Below are 23,099 nucleotides of genomic sequence, written 5' to 3' on the forward strand. Positions count from 1 at the left end.
AGATAATACTTAACTACCTCGCAGAGAAAAGACTTGCCACAAACCTACTACTAGTAGGAGGATTCCCCTAAGGGCTTCCCTTATCAAGGCTTCAAAGTATATCAGCGACCTTGGGTGGGGAATTTTTTCACGGGCTCGAAAGTCGAGAGCACCATCCTTGAATAACAGTCATCTTGCAGTTCAAAGCCATTCCAATCGCCAGTTTTATCGGATACTATCTGCTATCGAACGCGCTGGTCCCTTATGTGACGCTTAAGTTTGCGCTGGCGAGTCTGAACTTGGTTTTTCGCATAGCACGAGAGAATATGTAGGCAAGATTGAAGATACAGACGGAAAGACCAGACGTGATAAGTTTCATAGAGAAGGGAGTCTTGACTGAGGAGGAGATCGTTTCCAATTCGACGGTGTTGATTGTGGCCGGGTGTGAACAATGGCACGGAAACTTTCAAGTTGCAAGAAATCCAATTTTGGTGGGGGAAATTACAGGTAAGTCAAGTCCTCAGGTAGTGGTCGCTTCTGCGTCGCTTCTCCCCTACGTCTGAGGTTGCACAACCAAAACTGCTTCCACTCAAGTGCAATATGCTCAATCCATTCAAAGCACCGCGCGCGATGGCAAAAACAACGAACAAGCGCAAGTCGGAAAGTAAGTTGCCTCTATTCCAATTGAAACTTTCACGCCCTTCTTGTCCTTATCGATCTACTCGATCAGAAAAGAACGATCTCTGACGCGTCCCAGGCGCTTTACCCATCGGCAGAAGCAAGCTACGACAGACGGTAAATCAAGAGGGATCAGATTCAGCACATGAAGACAATTCCGGTGATGAGCTCTTCGTCGAGGATCAGCCCGTTGCCACCAGACACGTGAAAAAGAAGACTCGCCAGTCAGAGCCTGCGCGCCTGGTCAGAGCCGATGAGTATGAGGAGGATGAGGGACGTATGGAGAGCCAGTGAGCACTAGATCCTTACCTGAATCCAACTTCGTTGCTGACCTGTGGAATTACAGACAGTTTCTTGCTCTGGTTGAATTTGAAAGCAAGAAGAAACGAATGGCAGGCAAAGCTGCTGCACATTACATGGATCAGTTTGTGCAGCGCTTGGACGAGGGTGAGCAGGAGCTGAAGAAAAAACTCCAGGACTTGCGCACTGCCGCGTAAGCATACAAGCTCTCTTCACGACGTCTACAGCTAATCTGAAGCAGACCAAAGAAAGATGAAAAGTTCCTCAAACGTTTCTCAGAGGCCTTCGCAGCATCTCGACCCCGTCCGCCTCCAGCAAAAGATGCAACTCAAGGAAAAGAGTCTTCTGATCTAGCATTTGTCTCCCTTTACAAGCAATCCAACAACCTCTCAGTCGCTGCGAAGGACATCATTGAAAGGTTCGAGACTGCCAACCAGTTGACTTTGGCTCTCGATATATCTGGCTTGTTGGACAATGAGTGGGGAGACGAGGATGAGGAAGCTGCCAAATTGCTGGGTGTTGGTCGCGATGTTGGAATTCACAAGTATCAGAGCCTTCTAACTACATCTGCTGAGCCTGCTACATTCGACGAAGAGGTCACTGCTATGGCGGAGATGATTTACAAGAAGGATGAGGGTCTGGTTTCTACCGCATGGGGTAGAATTGCAAAGAAGCAGGAGAGGTCTGCGAAGAAGCTGCTCAAGTCATTGCCCCAGGAAGTTGTTTGATCTCTTGAAGGAACTTGATATTGCTGTAACTCACAGATACTTTGTTGCTATACCGAAATCATTTAGCTAGCCAACAGAAATGGAAAATGTTTGCATATAAAACCCATGGGAACTAGAGTGAAATGCTCGATACACGATGTGCTTGCTCACCAAGATAGCAAGCTATATACTTTTACCCCCTCGTTTCTTTAGCCTAACTACGTTTAGCTAACCTAAGAAACCGTATTAGGGCCAGATAAAGATCACTGCATAATCCCTTAAAAATGGTCATTTGGCCATTATCATACCCGAAAAAGATCCCAGCAAAATCGAAGGCGATTGCGATGACGAATACCACGTGACTACGATAAGTGGACGATTAGCTGCTGACAAAACTGAAGAAGCAACGCAACACCAACACCAATTTCCTTTCTTCTTCCAACAGCCTCACCAACCTAACCTCCTAAACATGGCATCTACCAGAATTTCGCGGCAGCTGCCCCTTTCTTCACGAAAACTCGAGTCACAAAATCCGTAGTGCCAGTCCACCAGAACGCAGCAAGATGTGTCCATCAAAGTACCCGTTTACCCGCCATATCAGCTTCAAATGCGACAATGAGACCAACACTACAACCATACCTCCACCAACCGTCAAATATGCTGAAGCCAACAGCAGTTGGTGGTACTCGGAGCATTTTCATTCAGACAGAGAACACTCCAAATCCTGACGCCCTCAAATTCCTACCGAATCACCCTATACTTCCAAAGGAGTTATCATCTCCATTTCTTGAATACCTAAATCCTCGGTCAACTCTCGCACCGCCACATCCTTCACCACTTGCCGCAAGCTTAATGAATATCGATGGAATAACGTCCGTATTCTATGGCGCAGACTTCATCACCGTCACGAAAGCTACAGATGCCAACTGGGCGCATGTCAAGCCGGAGGTTTTCAGTCTCATCACAGAAGCTGTAACCTCTGGTGCTCCGATTGTCAACATCACCGAAAACAAATCCGGAGAGGCTGGCCAGGAGGGCAATGAAGAGGATAGCTTGAGCTATAACGAAAATGATAGTGAGGTAGTGGGAATGATTAAGGAGTTGCTTGAGACCAGGATTCGACCAGCCATCCAAGAAGATGGTGGAGATATTGAATTCCGTGGGTTTGTGGATGGGCAGGTGTTGTTGAAACTCCGCGGAGCATGCAGAACTTGCGATTCAAGCACCGTAACCCTGAAGAACGGTATTGAAGGGATGTTGATGCATTATGTAAGTTTCATTCATACCGCGAGTAGAAGAGCAGGAAGGCTGATTTGATAAAAAGATTGAAGAGGTGAAAGGTGTAAATCAAGTGCTTGACCAGGAAGAGGAGATTGCTTTGCAGGAATTCGCAAAGTTTGAGGAGAAATTGAAGCAGCAAAAGGGCGCTGACGCAGTCGCCTCCACGGTCGGCAAAGGTAGCCTGGATACTGTACCATTTTGATATCAATCGAGGTGCTACTCAAAATGAAAAAAACAACTACTTGCCACTTGTCCAATCACGGGCAACAGATTGTCAGTTGAGGGGCAATGTTTCACGGCAGAGAAAATACCCAAATGAAGTTTCATGCATTGCAGGCTATTAATTGCCCCTCCTTTCCTGAGAGGGTCTCTTTGTGGATGAAAAAACTGTCGGAATAGACAAGCGAGTTTTGGTGCCTTAATTCCGACAGTTTTCTCATCCACGAAGAGGAGGGTGCAGCTTTCGCTTCTGTTGAGGTGTCATTCAAACAAATCCAACGAGCTCTGGACCACCGCAGCGATATTCGGCTCGAACTCCAATTGTCAATGTGCCACGGGAAAATCATCTGTCAGCGAATCAGAAGTAGGGGCATTCGGCAAGAGTGTTGAGTAGGGAGCCCGCCCGGCGCGCCCGCAGGGATCGGTTGATCTGTGCGGCAACCCTTGCCCATGCAATATACTCCGTAGAGACCTTAAAACTCAAATTAAATGTAAGCTGCAAAAAGCCATACCTATGACTAGAACGGGGTAAGTAGGCGGGTTAAGGTATATTAGATGCAACCACCCGTTAATAAGTAGAGTAGTGCTATTAACAAGCTTCCCCGCAAATTCCAAGGAGGGGCGGGCTCTTGAGTCTCGACCTCTCAAGTCGAAAGTTAGAAATGGATGAAAGCGGATTTCTCGAATCATCTTGGCTGGGCTAGTACGGAGTATCGTCCGTCATGCTTACTACTTAGACCATGTGAGCCACTAAATCGGAGCCGCCTTTTCCCCTACTTTCCTAGCGTGCGATTTTGGAGAAAAATCCGGGGTTGAAAGACGAATCTTGTCGCCTGCATCGTTGATACATGCCTGTGGCGTGTGGTACGACTGAGGGGAGAAGGACAGAGGACAGAGAGGCGAAGAGTGGGAGGAGATATCCGCTGCTAAACGCCGTTACACCAGATATACGGAGTAGAGGCAAGAGTAAAAACCACGGTCCTCTCCGGCACATTGACACGGATCGCAAAGATCATCGTTGGGTCTGAACTTGAGCATGAGCTTCGCTTCTTCTCAACACTAAAATAGAGGCTTTTTGCTATGGCCTGATTAAAATCTTGGGATGAGGCAGGGCAGGGCAGGGCAGGTATGCCATGCATTCTGCAGCATGAACATTAATGTTGTCGGGTGCCGCCGATTCTTCTTGGACGTTGTTGATACTGGTCTTTGGTGTTACTTGCTGTATTGAAGCCATACTCATTCATGCAAAGAATCCGGCGCAGAGCCAGGCTTGAAGGAGGCAAGCTTGTGCGCGTTGAATCCCTGACCCGTCTCCATCCCCTCATTTGCGTCCGTTAAAGGCTGCGCGCTGCTCCAAACCTAGTGGTCCCCTGTAGCAAGTGGCGTTTCCTTAGCGTGCAACCTCCACTCCTTTGCATCTCGCAGGCTGTTCACTCCACTGTCTACCTTAGTCTAGTCGCCCATCGCACGTCTCCTTTCTTTGTTCCTTCCTTCCTTCACCACGACTGACTAACTGGGAATCGCGGCGACCAAGCAAGTCTTCAAGAGAAATATCACTATCTGCCAAGGTTCCAGCCTTCTTTCGCGCCCTGTCCAAGCCGCCGTTTCAACCCCGTTGACGAGCCGAAATTCACGTTCCACCCTGTGTCCTTCCCCGCATCCATCGAGTCCAGTCAGTCGCGAAGAGAACCATAGCTCCAGTTCCAGCACCACACTCCCGCTCTGCATACCTGCTCCTCCCAAAACACTGCTCAACAGACCGGTGTTCTGGAGAATAAGGCCACCGCCCTTTCCTCTCCTTTCGAATATGGGCTTCGCATAGTCTAGGCGACCCAAGCCTTCGTTGATTCAACACATACGATACGCGGAACGCTGTACGATTTTCTTTCTCTCGCACATCAGTAAACTGGGAAAATTAGACGGTCCTCGGAGTCGACACATAAACTGAAGAAGCGTACCAGACATATTTAGAGGAGTTACTATTCTTTCGGCAATTGCGCTTTACTGAGACTGAGGTAAGTCATACACAGAATCCTCCTGCCACCAACACATCCCTTTTCCGACGAAAGTATATCTTCTGGGAATAGTGGCTAATCGCTTCGTCCTCGTCTATAGATACCAATTCCTGCCTTTTCTAAAACTCGTCCTTTCGGCCATAATAATTCTGCGCAGGTGAGTTTATTGCGCCCTTCCTACGTTCGCCTACAAATACATTCAGCCTCATTTGCACTCTTTGAGCTATGAGAGTCCTTCTTGGGAGATTGCTCTTGATTCGTGCCGTTTCTCCGGGGTCTTCTTCGGCTGAGTGGCGGCTTCAATTTGGACAAAGTTGGCCCATGCTTGTAATTGCGCATCAGACGATTGAACATCCACCCTTCAAGTAGGTGAATACACGGAATAGGTCAAGGACGCCAAGAATTTTCTTCACACAATCACTCGTTCACTCAGCGAGAGGATTGTGAGTTGATGGAAGATGTCATGTCCTTCTTCCTCCTCGAACCACTTACATATACGGGCATTCAATCGTCTTCTGTTTCAGTTATGATGGCATGTCAATTCAAACCGAAGACCGCTAGAAGCAGAAGCTTGGCTGTGTTCATAACACCGACTGGCTCGTTTCTATGGACCAGTTGTACGGGACTCTGTGGAATATCCTTTACTGTTCTCGCTATGTCTCCCGAAGCTTTTATGGGCATCATTTCACATTGAATTCACACTCCCCTACCCTGTTCGCACCCAGCATACCATGTGAATACATATGGGACTGAATGCACTTCAATTAGTATGTAATCGTTAACTAATTATTTTCCCTAGATATACATTACTTACATAATCTACATCCCTCGTCCCAAGGCCTAATCCAAGCTTCGATATCTTGTCGGACACCTACCAGCATCAAACCTCCTGCGGAGTATTCTATCATGTTCGTAAATCATTTCCCCAAAACACCTTTTCAGTTTCCTTTGGTAAACTTCTCAAGCAACACCTGCGTTTTCATCCTTTCGCGCCTGCCAGTACTCCGCCCATTCCATATTCCTTACGCATTTACAGTATAGACTTGTCTCAATCAAGCCAGGCCTGATTTCCAAAAGTGTTCTTCCAGTCAGGTCGACGCGAGAAATTCTTCTGGTCAGCAGCAGACCACCCTCACCTTTTGATTTGAGCCGTGTATCACTTAACCACCTGACAAGCCTCCTATTCAGAGGTGTGTTGTTGTAAAATCCATGATTGCCGCTTTCCCCCTTCGTCGGCAACGAGATATTTGATGCTTTTCATGTTTCCGCCTATTCTTTCCTTGCGCTTTAGGGCATTTGGAGACGACAACGCAAATTTGCAACCTTCATATCCTTCTGCCCCCCCTTGTTCCCCTCTTCCAGGTCGAACACATCTACTTTCAAGCGAAAGCACCTTTTAGTTTGGGTTGTTTCGGTCTTGCAGAATTGGCAGCTGTTTGTCGTTCCAAAGCTGGATTCACTTTGTGAAAGACCTCAACTCGTAAAATGGTCGTGCTCTTTTATCCTACTCAAAATGACGTTTCGGGCCCTTCACTAACACCCTGTTTAGTGTACAATAACCTCAACTTTACCATCTTTGGAGACAGACAGTGCTATATCATACTTGATAACCCCTCATCCCACCACCCTACCGAATATTGACGCAATGAGTTCCGGTGGCCATAAGATCGGCTGTGGTGCAGGCAGAGCTGCCCCCTCCGCCGCTTCTTCCATGACCTCAAGTAATCCCTCAATCTTGCTTGATAAGTTGAATGGTCGACGCTCAACTCCCGACTCGGAAGCATTGGCCAGCTCCGATGATGAAGCCGTTGGACATGATCAAGCTCAGCCAATTATTCCCCCTCAAAAGCCAACTCGAAGATCCTCTTGGCTCAATGACACAACGCAACCTGGTCCTCAACCCCGGAAAGGTTCATTTGCAAGCAGTTCGATGTCACCTACAGCCTCGTACCCTAACACACCATCTTCGGAGGCCCCTTCGTGGGCGACGCATGTCCAGGCAGGTAATGGAGTAGGCCGAGGACACCCCGGCTCAACATCATTTCCATGGGGAAGTGGCATTTGGAACAGCGAGTCGCGCAAAGAACCTCCTTCAAGACTGACTGAGGTTCTTCCGTCGCCAACATCGTTGGTTTCTCCTGGTTCCGCCGGAAACGGCTACTTCCATAGTGACTACAGCAACCAGGCATCTAATACAACCATTCCGTTTGCCATTCCCCTTCATCCAACACCCAAGACCTATCGATCACAGTCGTATTCCGTAGGACAGCTTGATCCTGATTCTCCAGCATCCACGACCTCCTCAACTGCTGGTCCAGTGTTCGCCGGCGGTCGGGGAAGACCTGTCCCGCATTCAGGGCTACAACACCGGCCATCACGCCCAAGTATGCTGAGTGAGATGTCGAGTGAGGGGGGCTTAGGCAAGTTGAAGGAGGTCGATGATGATGACGATGAGAGCACCAATGGGTCCAATCATGGGGTTGTGTTACAGTCCAACGAAGCCAAGACTATCGAGATGCTAGCCAGAGAAAATGCGATATTACGGCAGCAGAACATGAATAACTCTCGCCTGCGGCCCCGCTCCTCCACGACTAGCGCTTTTGGCTTGGGAGGTACATATGGAATGCAGGGAGCTCTGCCAGAGGAGTCGGACTACGCCATTGATGAGCTTGACGAGATCAATGAGCTCCAGGAAATTACTTCGAAAGGGTTGTCAGGTCGGAGGATGAGTGAGTACGGAGCAGCCGGCCAACCTAAACTGTCCTCATACGGTTCTCTCGAAAACCGCAAATTGGAAAACGTCAAGAGGGCCAATTGGCAGAGTTCCCTTGGTTTTGGCGGCTTGGCCGACATACCACAAAGCAGACGTCATTCCTTCGCGGATGTGCCAACTCGACAAGGATCTGTCAGCTCTGTTGGTGAACCTCTGTCGGCGCACGAGAGCAGCCTGCAAGAACAATTATCACCAAAAGACTATCCAGTCAGGTATCAAGAAGGCGGTGGCTATTCCCTGAATGAACACGGTGAGTACATTTTCAATCGTTTCAGTCAGACTTCCCACCCGAACATGATTTATTCAATACACGAGCGGGTCTCGGTAGGAACATCATACTCACATCTTTAATCCACAGCCGCTTCCTACTTTGGTGGCATCGCCACTGTCCAGCGAAATCCCGAACCATATGGCTCAGCCAATTATCAGCCTTCAGCTTATCCATACGGCGCTCCTCAGTATGGTGCTGGCCGAGCACCATCCCCTCACCGAAGCATGTATGGAGTTCCTCAACCTCGCCATAATCAGCTTCTTTACATCGTGTTATTCAAATGCTCTCGCGCAGACGTCTTCTATGTTCAGGAAGGGACTGGACTCTCGGTCAAACCTGGAGACCTGGTTATTGTCGAAGCCGACCGTGGAACAGACTTGGGAACCGTAGCTCGAGATCAAGTTGACTGGGCTTCAGCGAAGGAGCTCAAGGAACACTACGCCGAGGAGCACTATAAATGGTTAATGATGTATTCTCAAGGTGCTGCAGGAACCCAAGATGGTACTGGTGCTGGTTTAATGGCCGCTTCGAATGGTCTGCAGGGGAGCGCTGTCGGCGGAATGGGACCTCCAAGTCAGCACGGCATGCAAGAGCCGAATCCCGGCGAGATCAAGCCCAAAATTATCAAACGCCTTGCTCAGAATCACGAGATACAGGCACTTCGTGATAAGGAAGGCAATGAGGCGAAAGCGAAGCGCGTTTGTATGCAGAAGGTGAAGGAACATGGTCTCCACATGGAGATTCTAGATGCGGAATTCCAGATGTAATATCTACGATCATTTTTGAAGAACTCGAACTGACTGTGCTCTAGGGATTGGAAGAAGCTTACATTCTACTACTTTGCAGATGCATACATCAACTTCAACTCCCTGGTGACAGACCTTTTCAAGGTCTACAAGACCAGAATTTGGATGTCTGCCATTAACCCAGCATCCTTCGCCAGTCCATCACTTGGTCTCCAAGCTCCTAGTGGCATTGGCCCGGGTGCAGTTGGTGTCAGCCGAACTGCACAGAGCGAACGACGTCCACCACAACCTGAGCAGCCTGCGTATGCCGCACCACAGGCTGGGCGTGGGTACCAAGGAGTCTTCGCACAGCCCTTTACTCCTAATGCTGATCGTGGAACCATGCCACCAACGGCATTCCAGCCATCTGGTTATACCTATGGATACTCTCCATTCACTGCCACACCTCGAAACGCTGGTGTGAGCCCAGGGTACGTTCCTGCAGATTCATTCGGAGCATTTGCAGCACAATCCGACTACCAAAGCGTACCGGGGAGATTTCCTTCTCCACACGCGACTTCAACTCATGATGGAACGGAGTATGGCCGTAACGGACTTTCTACACCAAACGAAGCCTGGATCAACAACTTTCAGGGATTGTCTATGACCCGTTAACGCCGCCTTGAACCATCAGCACCAGGACATTAGTTAGACATATCCCTTCGCCGCATCACTTCGACATCTCATGATTTACTTGGTTTAACCTGACAGAAATATTTATCCCAATCCTCCCAGAGGGATTATCTTGTATACAGCTACTTGGTGACCCCTAAGTTACGATACTGGACGTGGGAGACTTATGTCTTGTTTGTCCTTGAGACCCCCTTTGCTACGATATGATCCTCCGGCGTTACGAGATTGCGTGCTGGACTACCCATCAACGCCTTAAATTGAACAGATCACGTCGAAGCAACAAGCTTATTTTCACCTACATGTTTTCCCATTTACTTGCTCCGGTTACAGATCGACGACGGCTACACCTCCGGTTTCCGAACGATAGAACTGGCCGTCACTCGGGTCAAAGCATACCTGATATAGACAATTGCTCACGCAGTTCATCATTCTGACTTTGGAAACGACTGAAGCACAACTAGACCGCCCGAACCACATCTGCCTATCTGTCTGTCACTTCCTTTGCTTTCTAATGGGAAGATTTTTCCAACGATGCGTGCATTACAGCAAGACCTGCGCTTTTCACCAACTACACTCGTTTTACTTATTTCACACTCACGACCACGAATTGACGAATAAACAACTCTAAGAACGAGCGCATCTGCCCAATTAGATAGAATTGCACATATTTGAACACATCTGGGGAATAGGAGTATCAAAAAAAGATTTGGGTATTTTTCATTTTCAAACTCGGGGCGAGGGAATGCAGCACTCTCTCATATCTTCTTCTTCTCTTTCGCCGCGGCTTTGTAAAGGGGGTTTTCACTTAGCGGTAGCTGAATTGAGGATATATCAAAATTACAAGTGAGTGAGGTGACCTTTAATAGCATGTTTTGTGATTCTAGCTTCTATATAAACAGGGTATATAGCATCTTTTATATATAAAAAAAGATACAGCAGCCAGATAAGAAGTTCCGTAGATCTAAGACATAAAGCCATAATCCGCATTTCAGAGAATCCCTACTTATTCATTACCTGGGACTACCTAGGGTACCCTTTTAGGATACATGTAGTGCAAGAGTTGTGAGAAGAGAAGAGAAGCGAAACTTATATTCGAGCAGCAGCAGCAGCAGTAGGCATGTTAAGACTAATGAAATGGGATAGAACAGACGCAGCGGGATGAATATATTTGGAAGCAAGGTAAAATCACGTTTTCAGCGTAAGCAAACTTGTCTTTAATTATATAAGATACTCTCTTCTTGCTTTCTGTCTGTCAAAAAAGAAAGGCCTTTTCAATATATCTGGCTGTTGATAGGAGATTCCAAGGTTTGTAAAAAGTCATAGGGATCAAGTTTTCGTATACAAGCAAGGAAGCTATTTGTATGGCTTGCTGTAGCAATGACAAATGGGGAATTAGATGGCATAAACATAACTTTACTCTCCGCAATCGAACACTCAAATTCTATGTCTATGATCGAGACTTGACGAGGGCCGGAACCGAAGTCTTCCATACACATCACATGGCTATGCTCACGGAAATCCGTGTTTGAATCGGTTCAAGATGATTTGAAGTGGATAGTTGGGTATTGTTTACTAATTTATGAGCCACCAAAATATCTAACAAGCAGTCTCTCACGGTGTTGTACAAGATTCGCGCGCCTCCGTAATGCCCTGCAAAGCTTCTTCTCCTGCCACCCCAGCTCGTCATCCAGTAACAGTTGGGTATAGGCAAATATACTCGCATCGAACAGTGTTGGCTCAGTCGTGCCAAAGAACCATGAATCCTCGCCTAGTAATATGGATAAGGCCTCGAATGCTTTGTCGGCCTCGCTGTATATATCGTCGGTATCGATGATCGCGGTGTGTTTCAGTAGTTCGGCTTCCGCTGCTGAGCGGAGCTGGTGGGATATGGAGGCTCGGACGAGGGGGTTTGAGGAGGTGGGAGAGACGTAGAGGTGGTAGGCGACTGCGGAGAAGTTCAGGGGCTCGAGGTAGAGGGTGTATAGCTGGATGGATTGTTAGAGCGTAGCTTTGGAAAGTCAGAGGCATCACATACCCAAGCATCTCGTATCCGGTGGTCAATAAGGGATTGGTATGCTTCATAACGCATGCTAGAAGACTCCTTGACTGTTTTGCCCTGCTCCTCTACATATTTGACGAGTTTGTTTGACGCTATAGGCATGGGCGCTTCCTGGGGGTTCTTTGATGCAGGGAGGAGGAATGGTAGTGCGCCCGACGGAGAGGCATGGTTGTTTGAGGGCATTAGACGGTGATTGATATCTGCAAAGTTCAAGAAAGTCTGTAGAAGCAAGCTAGTTAGAGCTACCCCTTGATCGATTCTGGTCTCACTGACCTGCCATTTCAAGCAACTAGGATTATAAGATGGCCGTCCAGCAGCCGCATCTTCCTTCTTGATGAAGACATAGAGACTTGGTATCCTCGCAGGCTTCGGGGCACGCTGTGGGAGGTCGTTTGGAGGGTATGTCAATACAGGGACCTTGTCGAAGAGGACTTTTACCGGCGCGGGGATTGAGAAGAAATGTCGGATTTTGCTCGTATGTTGTTCAAAGGAAGTCTGGCCAGCATGCGGGGCTCTGTCCTTGCTATCGGAGGTTTTATCTGACGGCATTGGGAAGAAGTCGATGTATAGAATTCCATCTACATAATTTGTCCCTTGGAAGGGGACGCGAATTGTACCGTACATGGCGCTAGACAGGCGGGCGCAGCGCACCACCTGCCTGCACCTGCAGAGCGGCCGCTTTCTCCGATGTGAAAGAAACCGGTATATCGTCGTCGTCGCTGATCAAACTTCTCGCTCAAGATTCCTATTCCTATTTCTATTCCTGTTCCTATATTGCCAAACTTCCAAAAACCATCCATCAATCCCTAAGTACCTTTAGCAAGCTACCCAAGACACTCTTTCAAAATGTCTCCCACGTCCGCAACGTCTCCAGGCAATCTGCAAACAGTGCAACCAGCCACTACGCAGTCAATGAGTACGTCGTCTTCACGGCTTCTTCATCATATGAACCGGGCTAACAATCAACCCATCAATTGCAGGCCTCGATCCTATCTCGCAACCGACGACACAAGAACAAGCCAAGGAATCGCAGGAGCAGGAGGTCCATATGCGCGGCGGTGAAATGTGCCCGGGACGATTCTGTTTCATCATCCCATGTCCTTTGCCTTGCAACTTCTGTATTATTTAAGCGGGTATGGGTGAGGAACGTATGTGTACCTAGCACCTGAGGTGGGAGGGAGAAGGTAGAGAGCCACAATCGGGCTGTGGAGTTGGGGACTTTTGAGGTTATCCTGGTGCAGTTAGATGAAAGCAGATTGAATACAAAATACCCATATCTCTTGCAGCACTCGGTGTCAAGACAAGAAATAAAACCTAATGATCGGATGAGAACAAATTCACGAGTAGTGAGGCAGACAGGGACAGATATCAGGAACAGATATCGTGCACACTAGGCGGAGTGCATGAGCTCGTCTTTCTCCTATAACACTTAGTCGGAATTACTTGTACCGAGCTTTACCTCGTCACATAGGGGGTACTGTAGGTATATGCTTGGCATGACATTAAAGACTCAATTATTCTCTGGATTCGTCTATTAACACTAGTGGTTAATCCTTTACTGCTTTCAGAATATATTCGACAATCATAGCCCACCCAAACCTGTGTGTCTTCGGAGCATTGATCATTCCCGGAATAAGTAAACGGGTTGAGCAATTAAAACTTAATAACTGATCATTGATCCAGGGCGCCAAAAAGAGGTTCTTATGAGATGCATCCGAGGTCTTCCTCGGTAACCTCTTTTGTAAGTCACAGCATCACAGCATTCGTCTAATCTCACCCGCCGCTATAACCTTAGTGAGCTCCTCGTCACCGAAAAGGAAAGATCACGATGATCCTTATCTCTATCGTGGGGTAAAAAGCGGCGTGAGATCATTAAGTGGAGAAGCTGGACCACCATCTCCGCATTCCGGTACGTGTCGGGATATGGGGATCGTGGTCAAAGCCTCTACATTCATGTGACTTAGCATAGCTGATGTAAATCATAGAGGCTTCACCTCTTCGCCATAGGTTATAACGCGATGATTATCACATCATAATATAACCATCAAAACCAGAGTCAAGTCTTACCTAAAAGCTATAGCTAAGTCCTTTTAAACATCGGCATAACTCGGGATGTTGCTGGCGGGGCGGGGCGGGGCGGGGTCATTGATGCCGCCATTCACCCGTCGGTTGATGCTGCAATACTGCATCCGTACCCGCATCTGCATCTGCATCTGCATCCGGCTGCAAGACAGTCCTTTCAACTTCATCTGCATGCTTGTTGCTGCCTATGTTCCTCAAGCCAAGCTGCCTGTCTGTACTTCGTACCTCCATACCACACAATATCGTCAGGAATTATTTACTGGTATTCTCGCGGTAGAGTGGAGAATACCGTAAACCTGCTCTTCTCCACGTCTATCTAATCGACAGCCGCACTACTCGGTCCTACTAAACCTCTCCTCCCTTTAACCTAATGCAGCATCGCGACTGGACTCGACTCGACAATATTTGACCGAGACAGAGACGGCGTTAAGATTAGTCGAAGCATCACCCCATCCCATCCCCATCTACTTCGTATCTACCTAGGTATATTCCTTCGTACGATTCTGCATCATCCGCCGTTCGATCCGACGGCATAGATAGAGTGACAAAGAATTACAACTCTGAAATCCTTCTTCCTCCACAACACGCAAAACCTGCTCGTGTAGCATCTGCACCTCCCACCAGAGCCTCGCTCACCTCAACCTCATTACACCACACCTCACTAACCTCACCTCGCAAACAACCAAACAACACAACCCCACATCCACAGCCAGCGAAAATGGAAGCCCCATTCTCATCACCCTCCCACCAGAGGCCCTCCAACCAAACACAACCAACATACTTCACCCCATCGAGCGCCACATCCACAAACACATCCTCATCAGCGCAACCGAGGTCCTACACCCAGACCGGACCACCACAATACCAGTCCGCCCCCGCGCAACACCAACAAGCACAAGCAGCACAACAACAGCCAGCGGGAGGCAATGGAGATAGTGGTGGAACGACGCCCTTCCTCCGGGATTTCAACCTAGTAGCCGAGGCAGCGAAACGGGCGCAGATGGCCGTCTTGATGCGGGATATGGAGGCTGTAGGATTATAATTATAATCCCTCTTTGCAGCCGCCACCTCACCTTACCTCACCTTGGCGATATTTTACCAATGAGCGAGGCCTTAGGGAAAGCAAGGCAAGGCAAAGCAAAGCAAAGCAGAGCAATGTTCTAGTATAGAGAGAATTTATTCGGCCGAAGCGGAAGTACAAGCAGGCTCCTCTGAGCAGCGTAGCATTACCGGCGTAATCACAGGCAGGCGTTTTATGGAATGGAATTGAATGGATTGGATTGGGATGCGGGAAATATATTATTCTGATAAGCGCCGCTTTTTTGTTCTTTGGTTCTGTGGCTACAGGTTCGTTCTTTGGATATGGAGGAAACAAAGAAGGAAAGAAAGAAGCAAGGAGATGAGGGATAGAGAATAGGGATGGATACACCTATCTGTCTAGTCTAATCCAAAGAGATTTCCCCTCATTCTGTTGATATCTTTGCCTTGTGCATGTGGTGAATGTTATCAAGTTGTAAAATCTCTCAGTTCGAGGATCCTGTCAGCTGGCAAGTAACATGGGTTTAATACACATGTAGATCCCGTAAAATCATGTATTGACCTGGAACTTTATGAATGGAGTATTCCAATTAACACAGTAGTATCATGTTTAGAAGTGATTTATTCCCTGTGAACAAATAGGTCCTGTACCTTCGCCAGCCATTGATCAATTCAAGCCCTGTGACAGACAAGTCTAACATAACAACCCCAACCCAATACGCTCGCGATTGAATCCCACACGCCTATCCACCCGAATGACAATTTCACCAACTCAATAAAACGAAGAACCCCTAATACACCTATCCCATGATGCTATGCTGAGATGAGAAGAACGCCTGCCTGCCTGAGAAGATAACCGAGCGAAAGTGCTTCAGTGGATTTTGGCATAATCATCAATATTTACGAAGGCACCAGGACCACCGCTATCTCGAAGATCATCCAATAGCACGCTGGTTTGTTGATAGAGCTGCTCGAGAGCCGTTGAGGATGATTTGCCGAGAGATGCTACATTGGATTAGATACCTGTTTAGATAGAGCAAGAGGAGAAAGATAAGTACTTACATAAGATGGCTGAATTCAGTTCGTCTGCGACTGCTTCCCGGCCGCTGATATCCAATAGGTAGGCTAAAGAACTTTCGGTGAATGGATCCTTGTAAGCCATTAGAGCAAAAGCGTCCTGGAGAGCTTTCTTCACTTCTCTTCGGGGGTCGTTTTTGAACTCGGCGTCTAGAGCTTGTCCATAGATAAGCGTGTCTTGGATTAATTGCTGATACTTTGCTTCATTATCGATAGGTAATCCTTCAGTCTCCATACGATCATGGTTGTTGTTCTGATTTTGTTGATCGTCTATTTCCATGTCGTGGCCGACATATTCATCGTAGTGGTAAGCTGGTCCGTGGCCGTTGCTCTTCTTAATTCCATTTGTACTCCAGGAACGCTGCATTTCGGCACCTTGCCGGATCATCTCGATAAATCTTCGAATCCGTAACCGAAAGTAGACGTGTTCGTTGTCTTTGAGAACTTGTGGATAGAAAGCATTGGTGTATTTGAGAGCCTTTTCAATATCGCCTTCCGAGACGGCCTTTCGAATCCCTATAATCTGTGAGTAACTCATGAATTGAGAGCTTGCTTCATTTGATATGCTTACCTTGTCGATGACCAGCATCTTCGTCCTCCTTCACATCAAACCCCTGCACTTCTACGTGTGGATCGATTGTCAACGCTTTCTTCTCCGCATAAACTTCATTGGCGAACGCCTTGGCTGTTTCCGTGTGTCCGTTGTGGGTTAGATATTGGAGGACAAGTGACTGGATCAAGTCTGTCTCGTTCATAGGAGGTGCTAATTTTGCGGTGCTACAATTGTTAATAACCCACGGTCTTTGGGGAATTCTCGAGGCATACCTTGTACACTCGATTTCTAACCGAATGCGTCTTTTCTCCTCCTGTAACGCCGTGTTAGCCAGTATTCCTGTGACTACATCCTCGTTATCTCAGATCTTTTGAGACAGTTGTGGTACCTCTGGCGATTTTCGTGAAGGAGGTTGTTTTGACAAAAAGGACCCTGACTGCCTCCAGATGCCAACAGGCGGAAGTCGAAGAGCAGGCGAAGGAAGATGCACTCGAGTAAATGAAGGACTCCAGACGCGGTGCTCTTCATCATCCATGGTGATTGGAGAATATGTTGAGTGTTTTAAAAAAAATGGTACACTTACAACCATCATCCCGTCGATATCAAATACAAATGGCGTCTGACCGAAGTTTATTCTCACGTGTTCTCCGGGCTTCTTCATCCCGACGGAAGGAAAGAGTTTTATATTGCTCTTGATTTCGCGGAAGGCGTTACCTAGTAGGTGTCAGAAACTTTGAGACTTCTAAATGTATTCCCAGGAAGCTTCGCTTCACATAAGTCATTCCATCGGCTGACATGAGGGATACTAACTTAAAAAGTCTCCATTTTTGGTAAAGAATGCACAACCCGTCCTGAAATTTACACCGCAACCAATAACATCAGTTGCTGCGAAAGGAGGTCCGTAATGCTTGCCAGAGCTCTGACCACCATACGAATGGCCATCATCTCCGTGGTACGCCCATGATTCAGGTTCCCATCCAGGCACTCTTGATAATGGTGCGCTTTTACTTGAGAATCCAACCCCAACGGTACTTCTGCAGATAAAGTCAGCTTCTAGTAATTACATCTATCGAGGGAAAATGGCATACTCTTCCCTTTTTCGTGAAATGATGGTTACTTCGTAGTAATAAATCCCGCATTGAGTTGGCATAGGATAATCCGCTCGAATAGAACACGCTTCATGGTCTCGATCTCGATCAGATTTGGGTCCAGTAAATTTGACTTCTTGTCCATCTGACAACACCTCTAATCCTCCATATTTATCAGTGCTACTCCATCTAGATGGCAGACGGGGTACCGTCTCATCTTCAACTGGCAAAGCTTTCTCGATAATATCATAAGTCATGCCTCGATGTGAAGGGGCTAATTTCGTGTGTAGATTTAGGCTGCTCGCGCTTGTCGAAAGAGACCCAGATTGAGACGACTGGGCTTGTGGCTCTTCCTTTTGAGCTCGTAATCTCGCTTTGTGTGATTCTTCAAGTCTTTGAATATATTTGGAGCCCTTTAGGTATGAAGGTATGAAGAAATGGTCGGCATGCCCCAGCCCAGCATATCCCTCCCCGTCCATTATGGTAGAAAACGCCTGCGAGAAACTTGGTAAATGCCCACTTCGACCCCAGGAACTCGATCGCCCGTGCACGCTGCCGTTTGCGCCAAAGTCTATATCATATACTCGAGAATCGTATGGTAGGCGGCCTAAGTATTGGTAAGTAGGATCTGCGCTGAAGTCGTTGGGGTGATTGAGTAGATGGGCAAATGCACCGGCTCTCGTCGGCTGAAGATATGACTGTGAGGTAGCTGGAGTAACTCCGGAAACGACTGAAGCATACGAAGAACGTCGAGGGGCAAATCCGGGAGCCCCAGTCGGCATGCTCAAATCTGGAACCCCCGGTGAACCTGTAGGGTACGGGTTCGTCATATCCCAGGCCCGTTGAGCAAGAGAGAGCGTTGTCGACGGGTGCTGCTGGTATGAGGCCTTTGCAAAGGGGGTAGTCTAGGTAGCTGGGCGATTAACAATGGAATATAGCGGGAGTGAGTCAAGACAAACGTCGGAGTGGTGGTGGTTGTAGTGGTGAATCGATCGATGATCGAACGAAGGTGGAGACGATGTATGGTGTGGAGGTCCGTTCATGGCCAAGTGGAAGTTCGGAAAAGGGCGAGGAATGGGGGTTGAAGGCTACCAGAGCTGTAGAATCCTCTGGAGGCTCATCATGTCACTTGTTTCTAGTTTGAGAGGTGGTTCCGGGATATTGGTGTTATCACTACTTAGGACTTGAAGAGCAATACAGGTAGGTAGGTCACCACAATCGTACGGGTAGCGGTTAGTGGGGAAGCAGGTTATCGTCACGAGACACAAGTCTTTGTCTTTGGCCCATCACCCCTTTGCGTGAATATATTGAAGTGATCAGATGCATTCCTAGGTCCAGGATATTACACAAGACACTTTTGCAGGGTTCTGGACGCTTTTGGTTGTAGGTAGTTCCTTACAAATTCAATGCGTCGGGGGCTATATTCGACGTAGAAATCAACATCCGCCTTGATCCTTCTGCTATAAGCACGCAATTTTTGGGTCACTTGTAAGATATGACCTGCAAACCAAAAAACCAATCAAAAGTCCTTTGCGGTTTGTTTGGTGTTGGTTTTGCCAGCCACGTCTGCAGATTGCCACGTTCTACCTCTGGAGCTGCAATCTGTGTATGACGATTGCACACAGCAAAGCATTACCATTGACAGACCAAATGGCACTGTATACTTGAAGTCGCTCCCACTGGCGCAGCCTCTTGACAATCTAGGCCTCGCCCTCCGATGTAATACTCCATACTGTTACCTTAACATGGGTCTGAAAAGGGCAAGCGGGCAGCGGAATGTACTCGATGAAATAACTTTCCTTCTCAAAAATAAGCAGACATAATCAGGTAGAAATCAGACACAAAACAAAATTAAGAAGAATGTGATTATCTTGTAGAACTGCCCATAGTTTTCTGGAACCCATCGAGTCTAATCTATGATACAGTGTGCTTTTTTAATGCCAGTCATCCAGCCCCTTGAAGCTCTGCCCAAACGCCCCTTGAGTTTTGTTCCCCATGCCCGAACATAACACTGAATAAGAGAAAATATACAACCAGTCGCTCCAAGTTGAGTCGATGGACAATGTTATCTCGTATTAGCAGCCCTATGGTTTGTACCGCTAAGAGACACTCGCAATATTGATATACAGAGAGCTGAGGTGAAAGGAAAGCTGGTCGGCGTTTAGACTGAAGCAGTAACGACTGGTGTTGATTCAGTGACTGGAGGTGTTGGAGCAGCAGGAACAGAGGTTATGGGAGGGGTAGCGGAGTGAGCAACTTGTGGAGCAGGTGACGAAGCCATCTCAACATCAATACCATTATTGCTCTTCTCGCTTTCAACTTGGCTGTTGTCCTTATTTTCTTTGCTGCTGTCACCAGATCCAGATGCCGAGCCTTCCGTGCTAGTCTTCGATTCGACAGTGATCCTTGGAGGTGCTGTCCATCGAGGAATTTCCCAAATCACGCCGGTGAAGCTCTTCAGTCTGAAGCCACCCTTCTGCCACTTGCGACACGGCTTTCCTGTTCGGTCTAAAGCGCGAAGACCGGCATTAATAGCACCTTGGTTGGCCTTGGGACCTAGCTTGTGGGCAGCAGTGCCATTTGCGGCTCTGGGTGTTGTAGTCGAGTGATCGATTGAGCCGTCCTCCCTATGAAGTAAAACGTCAGTACAAGTATATAGTTGAATGAATTATTGCGATGGCTGAGTGCATTTTGCGCCCGCGTAGGATCGCCCAGCCAAATGTGACATTGTTGGGAGGGACGGTGAACTTACAACCTGGCCTTCTTTTTTGGACCTGGCTTGCCTCTGGGTTTTGGTAATCCATCTGGTCCCAGTGCAGCACCAGCGCTTCTCTTCGGAGCTTTCTTCTTAGGACCCTCAGTAGGAGGTGGCATCAAGGTAGAAGGAGGGTTGGCGTCGTTAGGAACGGGGGTGTTGGCATTCGAGTCGGATTTGTTGTCGCCATTTGAGCTGGCCGCGACGGGAACTGTAGTTGAATTTGAAGAGGATGGTGATTCCTTTAATGGGGACTCTTCTTTGACGACTGGTGCTGGTGGGTCGAACTTCTGCAAAAGCTTGGGCGACAGCTTGAGAGTGATGATTTGGCTCTGCTTGGTCGATTTCCTTCGCGGGCCAGTTGGAGTTGTGGTTTTATTTGATGAAGCCATTGTCGTGAGGTTGTTGGGAAAGTGCGGTGCGAGAAGTTACGGTCGGAGGGATGGCGCGGGAAAGGGGCGCTCTAAATAAAGTCAGTCAGAAGGTCTCGGAAGGTTTGGTGAGGTACTTTACACGTATTGGAATGGCGACGCGATTTGGTGACGTCCGAAGGGTAGATAATTATGTGGGTGCAGTCGATACGATTGGTGTTGTATTAATGGGGAAGTGAAGAGGTGGAGGGGATGTCTTGTTGTTATGGAGGAAGGGGAATGAGAGCCTGCTCCAAGAGGGCGTGCGGCAGCGATTGTTCCATGGCGACCGATTTCTCTTTATTATTTCTCGACTTGGTGCAGAGGCGTGGGCGTGGGCGTGGATTGAAGGGCAGGCCCAGGGCGGGCAGGGCAGTAGCAGTTTTGGGTACTAATCGAGAAGGCACGCTCTGATTGGTCAATATTTCTCCAATTTCTTTGAGCTGGACCTCCAACTCCACCAACCAAACTCACTCTATGTTTGCAATTATTCTTTCTCAGTAGTACTGGATACCGTGTTCACAGCTGTTTTCTCATATTGTCTCGCCCATACATGTACATGTACAGTGTATCTGCCTACGAAACACGGCAGATGCGCAGCACCTAAGGTATCATCTCATTAATCTGTGAAATCAATCCCAAGCGCCATCACCGGCACCACCGCACCACGGACAATCCTACACATCCAGTGTCGGGGACTTCCGTTAAAATAGATCATTCAGTGTAGCGTCAAAACCATGCTACAAGTATAGACTGGACTTCTGCAACCATGTAAGTAAACCTAACTAGTATAGTAGACGGTTCACAGTAAGGAGCAAAACGAAGGCTGTTGGAGGGCTCCAACACCGCAACATGCCGGTCAGCGTTACTGTCAATTCCAACCCTATCAATGCTATCCCGGCCTTCTTCAATACTCTTTTTTATTTCCTCAAAGTGACCGGTCATCTCATCTCAACCTCCAAATATCTATAGCATCACGTGATAACCGCGTGCTGCTCCACTTGTTTCCGGTTGCACCTCTGCGCCGCGCCTCCTGAATCCTAAAATACTTCGTACCTACCCCTAATTTCTTCTTAATCTTCATTACATCTGACCTTATCGCCCATTGCCGTACAAAACACACTCGTTACGAAACCCAACAAACCTCACCATTCCTCCAACAGAATACACGCATCTCTAATCCTATCCAGCGTTCACGACTAAATACGGCGTGTACGCCTCTTACCGCATTCAACCGCTACGCGAGCATTCCTCGTTCGAAGCCATGAAACTCAACTTCCCCATTGCGAAATTCCTCGTCCTCTGCCTCCCTTGCGCACTCGCACAAGATCCAGCTGCCGTTGCAGCGGCAGTCACGACGGCAGCTGCAGCCGCAGCGGTGGTAGCAACGACAGCAGTTCCCGCGGTGGAAGCCACGACAGCAGTTCCAGCGGTGGCAGCTACGACGGCAGTCGCAGCGGCAGGTATGTCGAATAATGTCCAAGAATCGCGAGCTCTTGGCGTGTCTCAAGAACTCGGTTTTCTATTCCCAGAACCATCCAGAAAAATTCCTACTAACTCGTTATATAGCAGCAGCTCCAGCGGCAGTGAATGTCGGAGTAGCAGCAGGTGGTGGAGTAGTTGCATCATCCGCAGCTACCCAGTATCCGACGGAGACAACAGCCGGGTCTCTATTCACGTCCAATGGCGTAACGAGCGCAACTTGGGTACTATTCATTCAAACGTTTGCGACTACTGCGTTGGGAAGTTGGGATCTAGGAGCTTCGCCGCAAGCGGGGAGTATTGGGCTGGGTAGTATTGCGGGTACGGTTGGGGCTGTGAACACGAATGCGAAGCGGGCGTTGGAGACGCCTGCCCCTCGGATTTAGAGGGGCGTAATGGAAGGGAAGGAGAGTGTAGGACACCGATACCGATGGCGTTTATGGATTCGAGTGGTGACCCGTGAGTACGATTGCTATACGACAGTTGAACAACTCCTTGGAGGATATACAACCGGACGACACCAGACTTGATGATAGTGGCGGATGAAATATACATTGACTGGGCATACTAGCCCGAAATACATACGATCGGTACTTGTTCTGCGGCATGAGTGTGATGAGGAGAAGAAGATATCGTTGCAGCGCGCTGTATCAGATGATTTGGAGCATAGAACACGGCGTTTTGACTTTGGGCGTTGGCATTATGACTGGGGTTTCTTCGCATGGTCTATGAAGGTGTACATATAGAAGAGCAGTACAAGTGCAAATAATGGGAAGAGCTTTGCAATAGGGACAGAAGTTTCTAATTCAAATGGCACTTAGAGCTCAAGGTATTATCCAGTGCTGATTTTCACCTACTTTCTTTGGAACATACGGAAAGCCTCGCGAATACTACCTACCTTCGTCACCAAAACT

General features: G+C 48.0%; 9 protein-coding genes across 9 annotated transcripts; 6 read left to right on the forward strand and 3 right to left on the reverse strand.

The window, feature by feature from the left end:
- Positions 1 to 507: 507 nt before the first annotated feature.
- On the forward strand, positions 508 to 1,685 carry LHYA1_G000130 (uncharacterized protein; the record flags this gene model as incomplete). Its single annotated transcript, XM_031145124.1, has 4 exons — positions 508 to 643; positions 737 to 947; positions 1,004 to 1,150; positions 1,199 to 1,685. Coding segments are annotated over 4 exons (981 nt in total), but the record flags the coding sequence as incomplete, so codon positions are not given.
- A 462-nt stretch (positions 1,686 to 2,147) lies between these two features.
- LHYA1_G000131 (NifU-like protein) lies at positions 2,148 to 3,147 on the forward strand (the record flags this gene model as incomplete). Its single annotated transcript, XM_031145125.1, has 2 exons — positions 2,148 to 2,933; positions 2,989 to 3,147. Coding segments are annotated over 2 exons (945 nt in total), but the record flags the coding sequence as incomplete, so codon positions are not given.
- Positions 3,148 to 6,824: 3,677 nt separating this feature from the next.
- Positions 6,825 to 9,623, forward strand: LHYA1_G000132 (Uncharacterized protein; the record flags this gene model as incomplete). The annotated part of the gene is made up of 3 exons (XM_031145126.1): positions 6,825 to 8,202; positions 8,311 to 8,986; positions 9,035 to 9,623. The coding sequence occupies 3 exons, from the start codon at positions 6,825 to 6,827 to the stop codon at positions 9,621 to 9,623; spliced, it is 2,643 nt and encodes an 880-aa protein (XP_031009865.1).
- Positions 9,624 to 11,218: 1,595 nt separating this feature from the next.
- On the reverse strand, positions 11,219 to 12,324 carry mtx1 (Metaxin-1; the record flags this gene model as incomplete). The annotated part of the gene is made up of 3 exons (XM_031145127.1): positions 11,219 to 11,626; positions 11,677 to 11,919; positions 11,974 to 12,324. 3 exons carry the CDS (start codon positions 12,322 to 12,324, stop codon positions 11,219 to 11,221), a joined length of 1,002 nt encoding a protein of 333 aa, XP_031009866.1.
- A 222-nt stretch (positions 12,325 to 12,546) lies between these two features.
- Positions 12,547 to 12,829, forward strand: LHYA1_G000134 (uncharacterized protein; the record flags this gene model as incomplete). The annotated part of the gene is made up of 2 exons (XM_031145128.1): positions 12,547 to 12,616; positions 12,681 to 12,829. The coding sequence occupies 2 exons, from the start codon at positions 12,547 to 12,549 to the stop codon at positions 12,827 to 12,829; spliced, it is 219 nt and encodes a 72-aa protein (XP_031009867.1).
- Positions 12,830 to 14,500: 1,671 nt separating this feature from the next.
- Positions 14,501 to 14,824, forward strand: LHYA1_G000135 (uncharacterized protein; the record flags this gene model as incomplete). Its single annotated transcript, XM_031145129.1, has 1 exon — positions 14,501 to 14,824. The coding sequence occupies one exon, from the start codon at positions 14,501 to 14,503 to the stop codon at positions 14,822 to 14,824; it is 324 nt and encodes a 107-aa protein (XP_031009868.1).
- An 867-nt stretch (positions 14,825 to 15,691) lies between these two features.
- ranbp9 (Ran-binding protein) lies at positions 15,692 to 18,581 on the reverse strand (the record flags this gene model as incomplete). The annotated part of the gene is made up of 8 exons (XM_031145130.1): positions 15,692 to 15,825; positions 15,883 to 16,413; positions 16,469 to 16,674; positions 16,723 to 16,763; positions 17,034 to 17,164; positions 17,261 to 17,484; positions 17,539 to 18,443; positions 18,498 to 18,581. 8 exons carry the CDS (start codon positions 18,579 to 18,581, stop codon positions 15,692 to 15,694), a joined length of 2,256 nt encoding a protein of 751 aa, XP_031009869.1.
- Positions 18,582 to 19,699: 1,118 nt separating this feature from the next.
- On the reverse strand, positions 19,700 to 20,685 carry ies4 (INO80 complex subunit; the record flags this gene model as incomplete). Its single annotated transcript, XM_031145131.1, has 2 exons — positions 19,700 to 20,165; positions 20,291 to 20,685. The coding sequence occupies 2 exons, from the start codon at positions 20,683 to 20,685 to the stop codon at positions 19,700 to 19,702; spliced, it is 861 nt and encodes a 286-aa protein (XP_031009870.1).
- Positions 20,686 to 21,967: 1,282 nt separating this feature from the next.
- LHYA1_G000138 (uncharacterized protein) lies at positions 21,968 to 22,571 on the forward strand (the record flags this gene model as incomplete). The annotated part of the gene is made up of 2 exons (XM_031145132.1): positions 21,968 to 22,166; positions 22,273 to 22,571. 2 exons carry the CDS (start codon positions 21,968 to 21,970, stop codon positions 22,569 to 22,571), a joined length of 498 nt encoding a protein of 165 aa, XP_031009871.1.
- Positions 22,572 to 23,099: the final 528 nt, after the last annotated feature.

This window comes from Lachnellula hyalina (genome assembly GCF_007821495.1).
Source record: "Lachnellula hyalina strain CBS 185.66 chromosome Unknown contig00001, whole genome shotgun sequence".
NCBI classification, from domain to species: domain Eukaryota; kingdom Fungi; phylum Ascomycota; class Leotiomycetes; order Helotiales; family Lachnaceae; genus Lachnellula; species Lachnellula hyalina.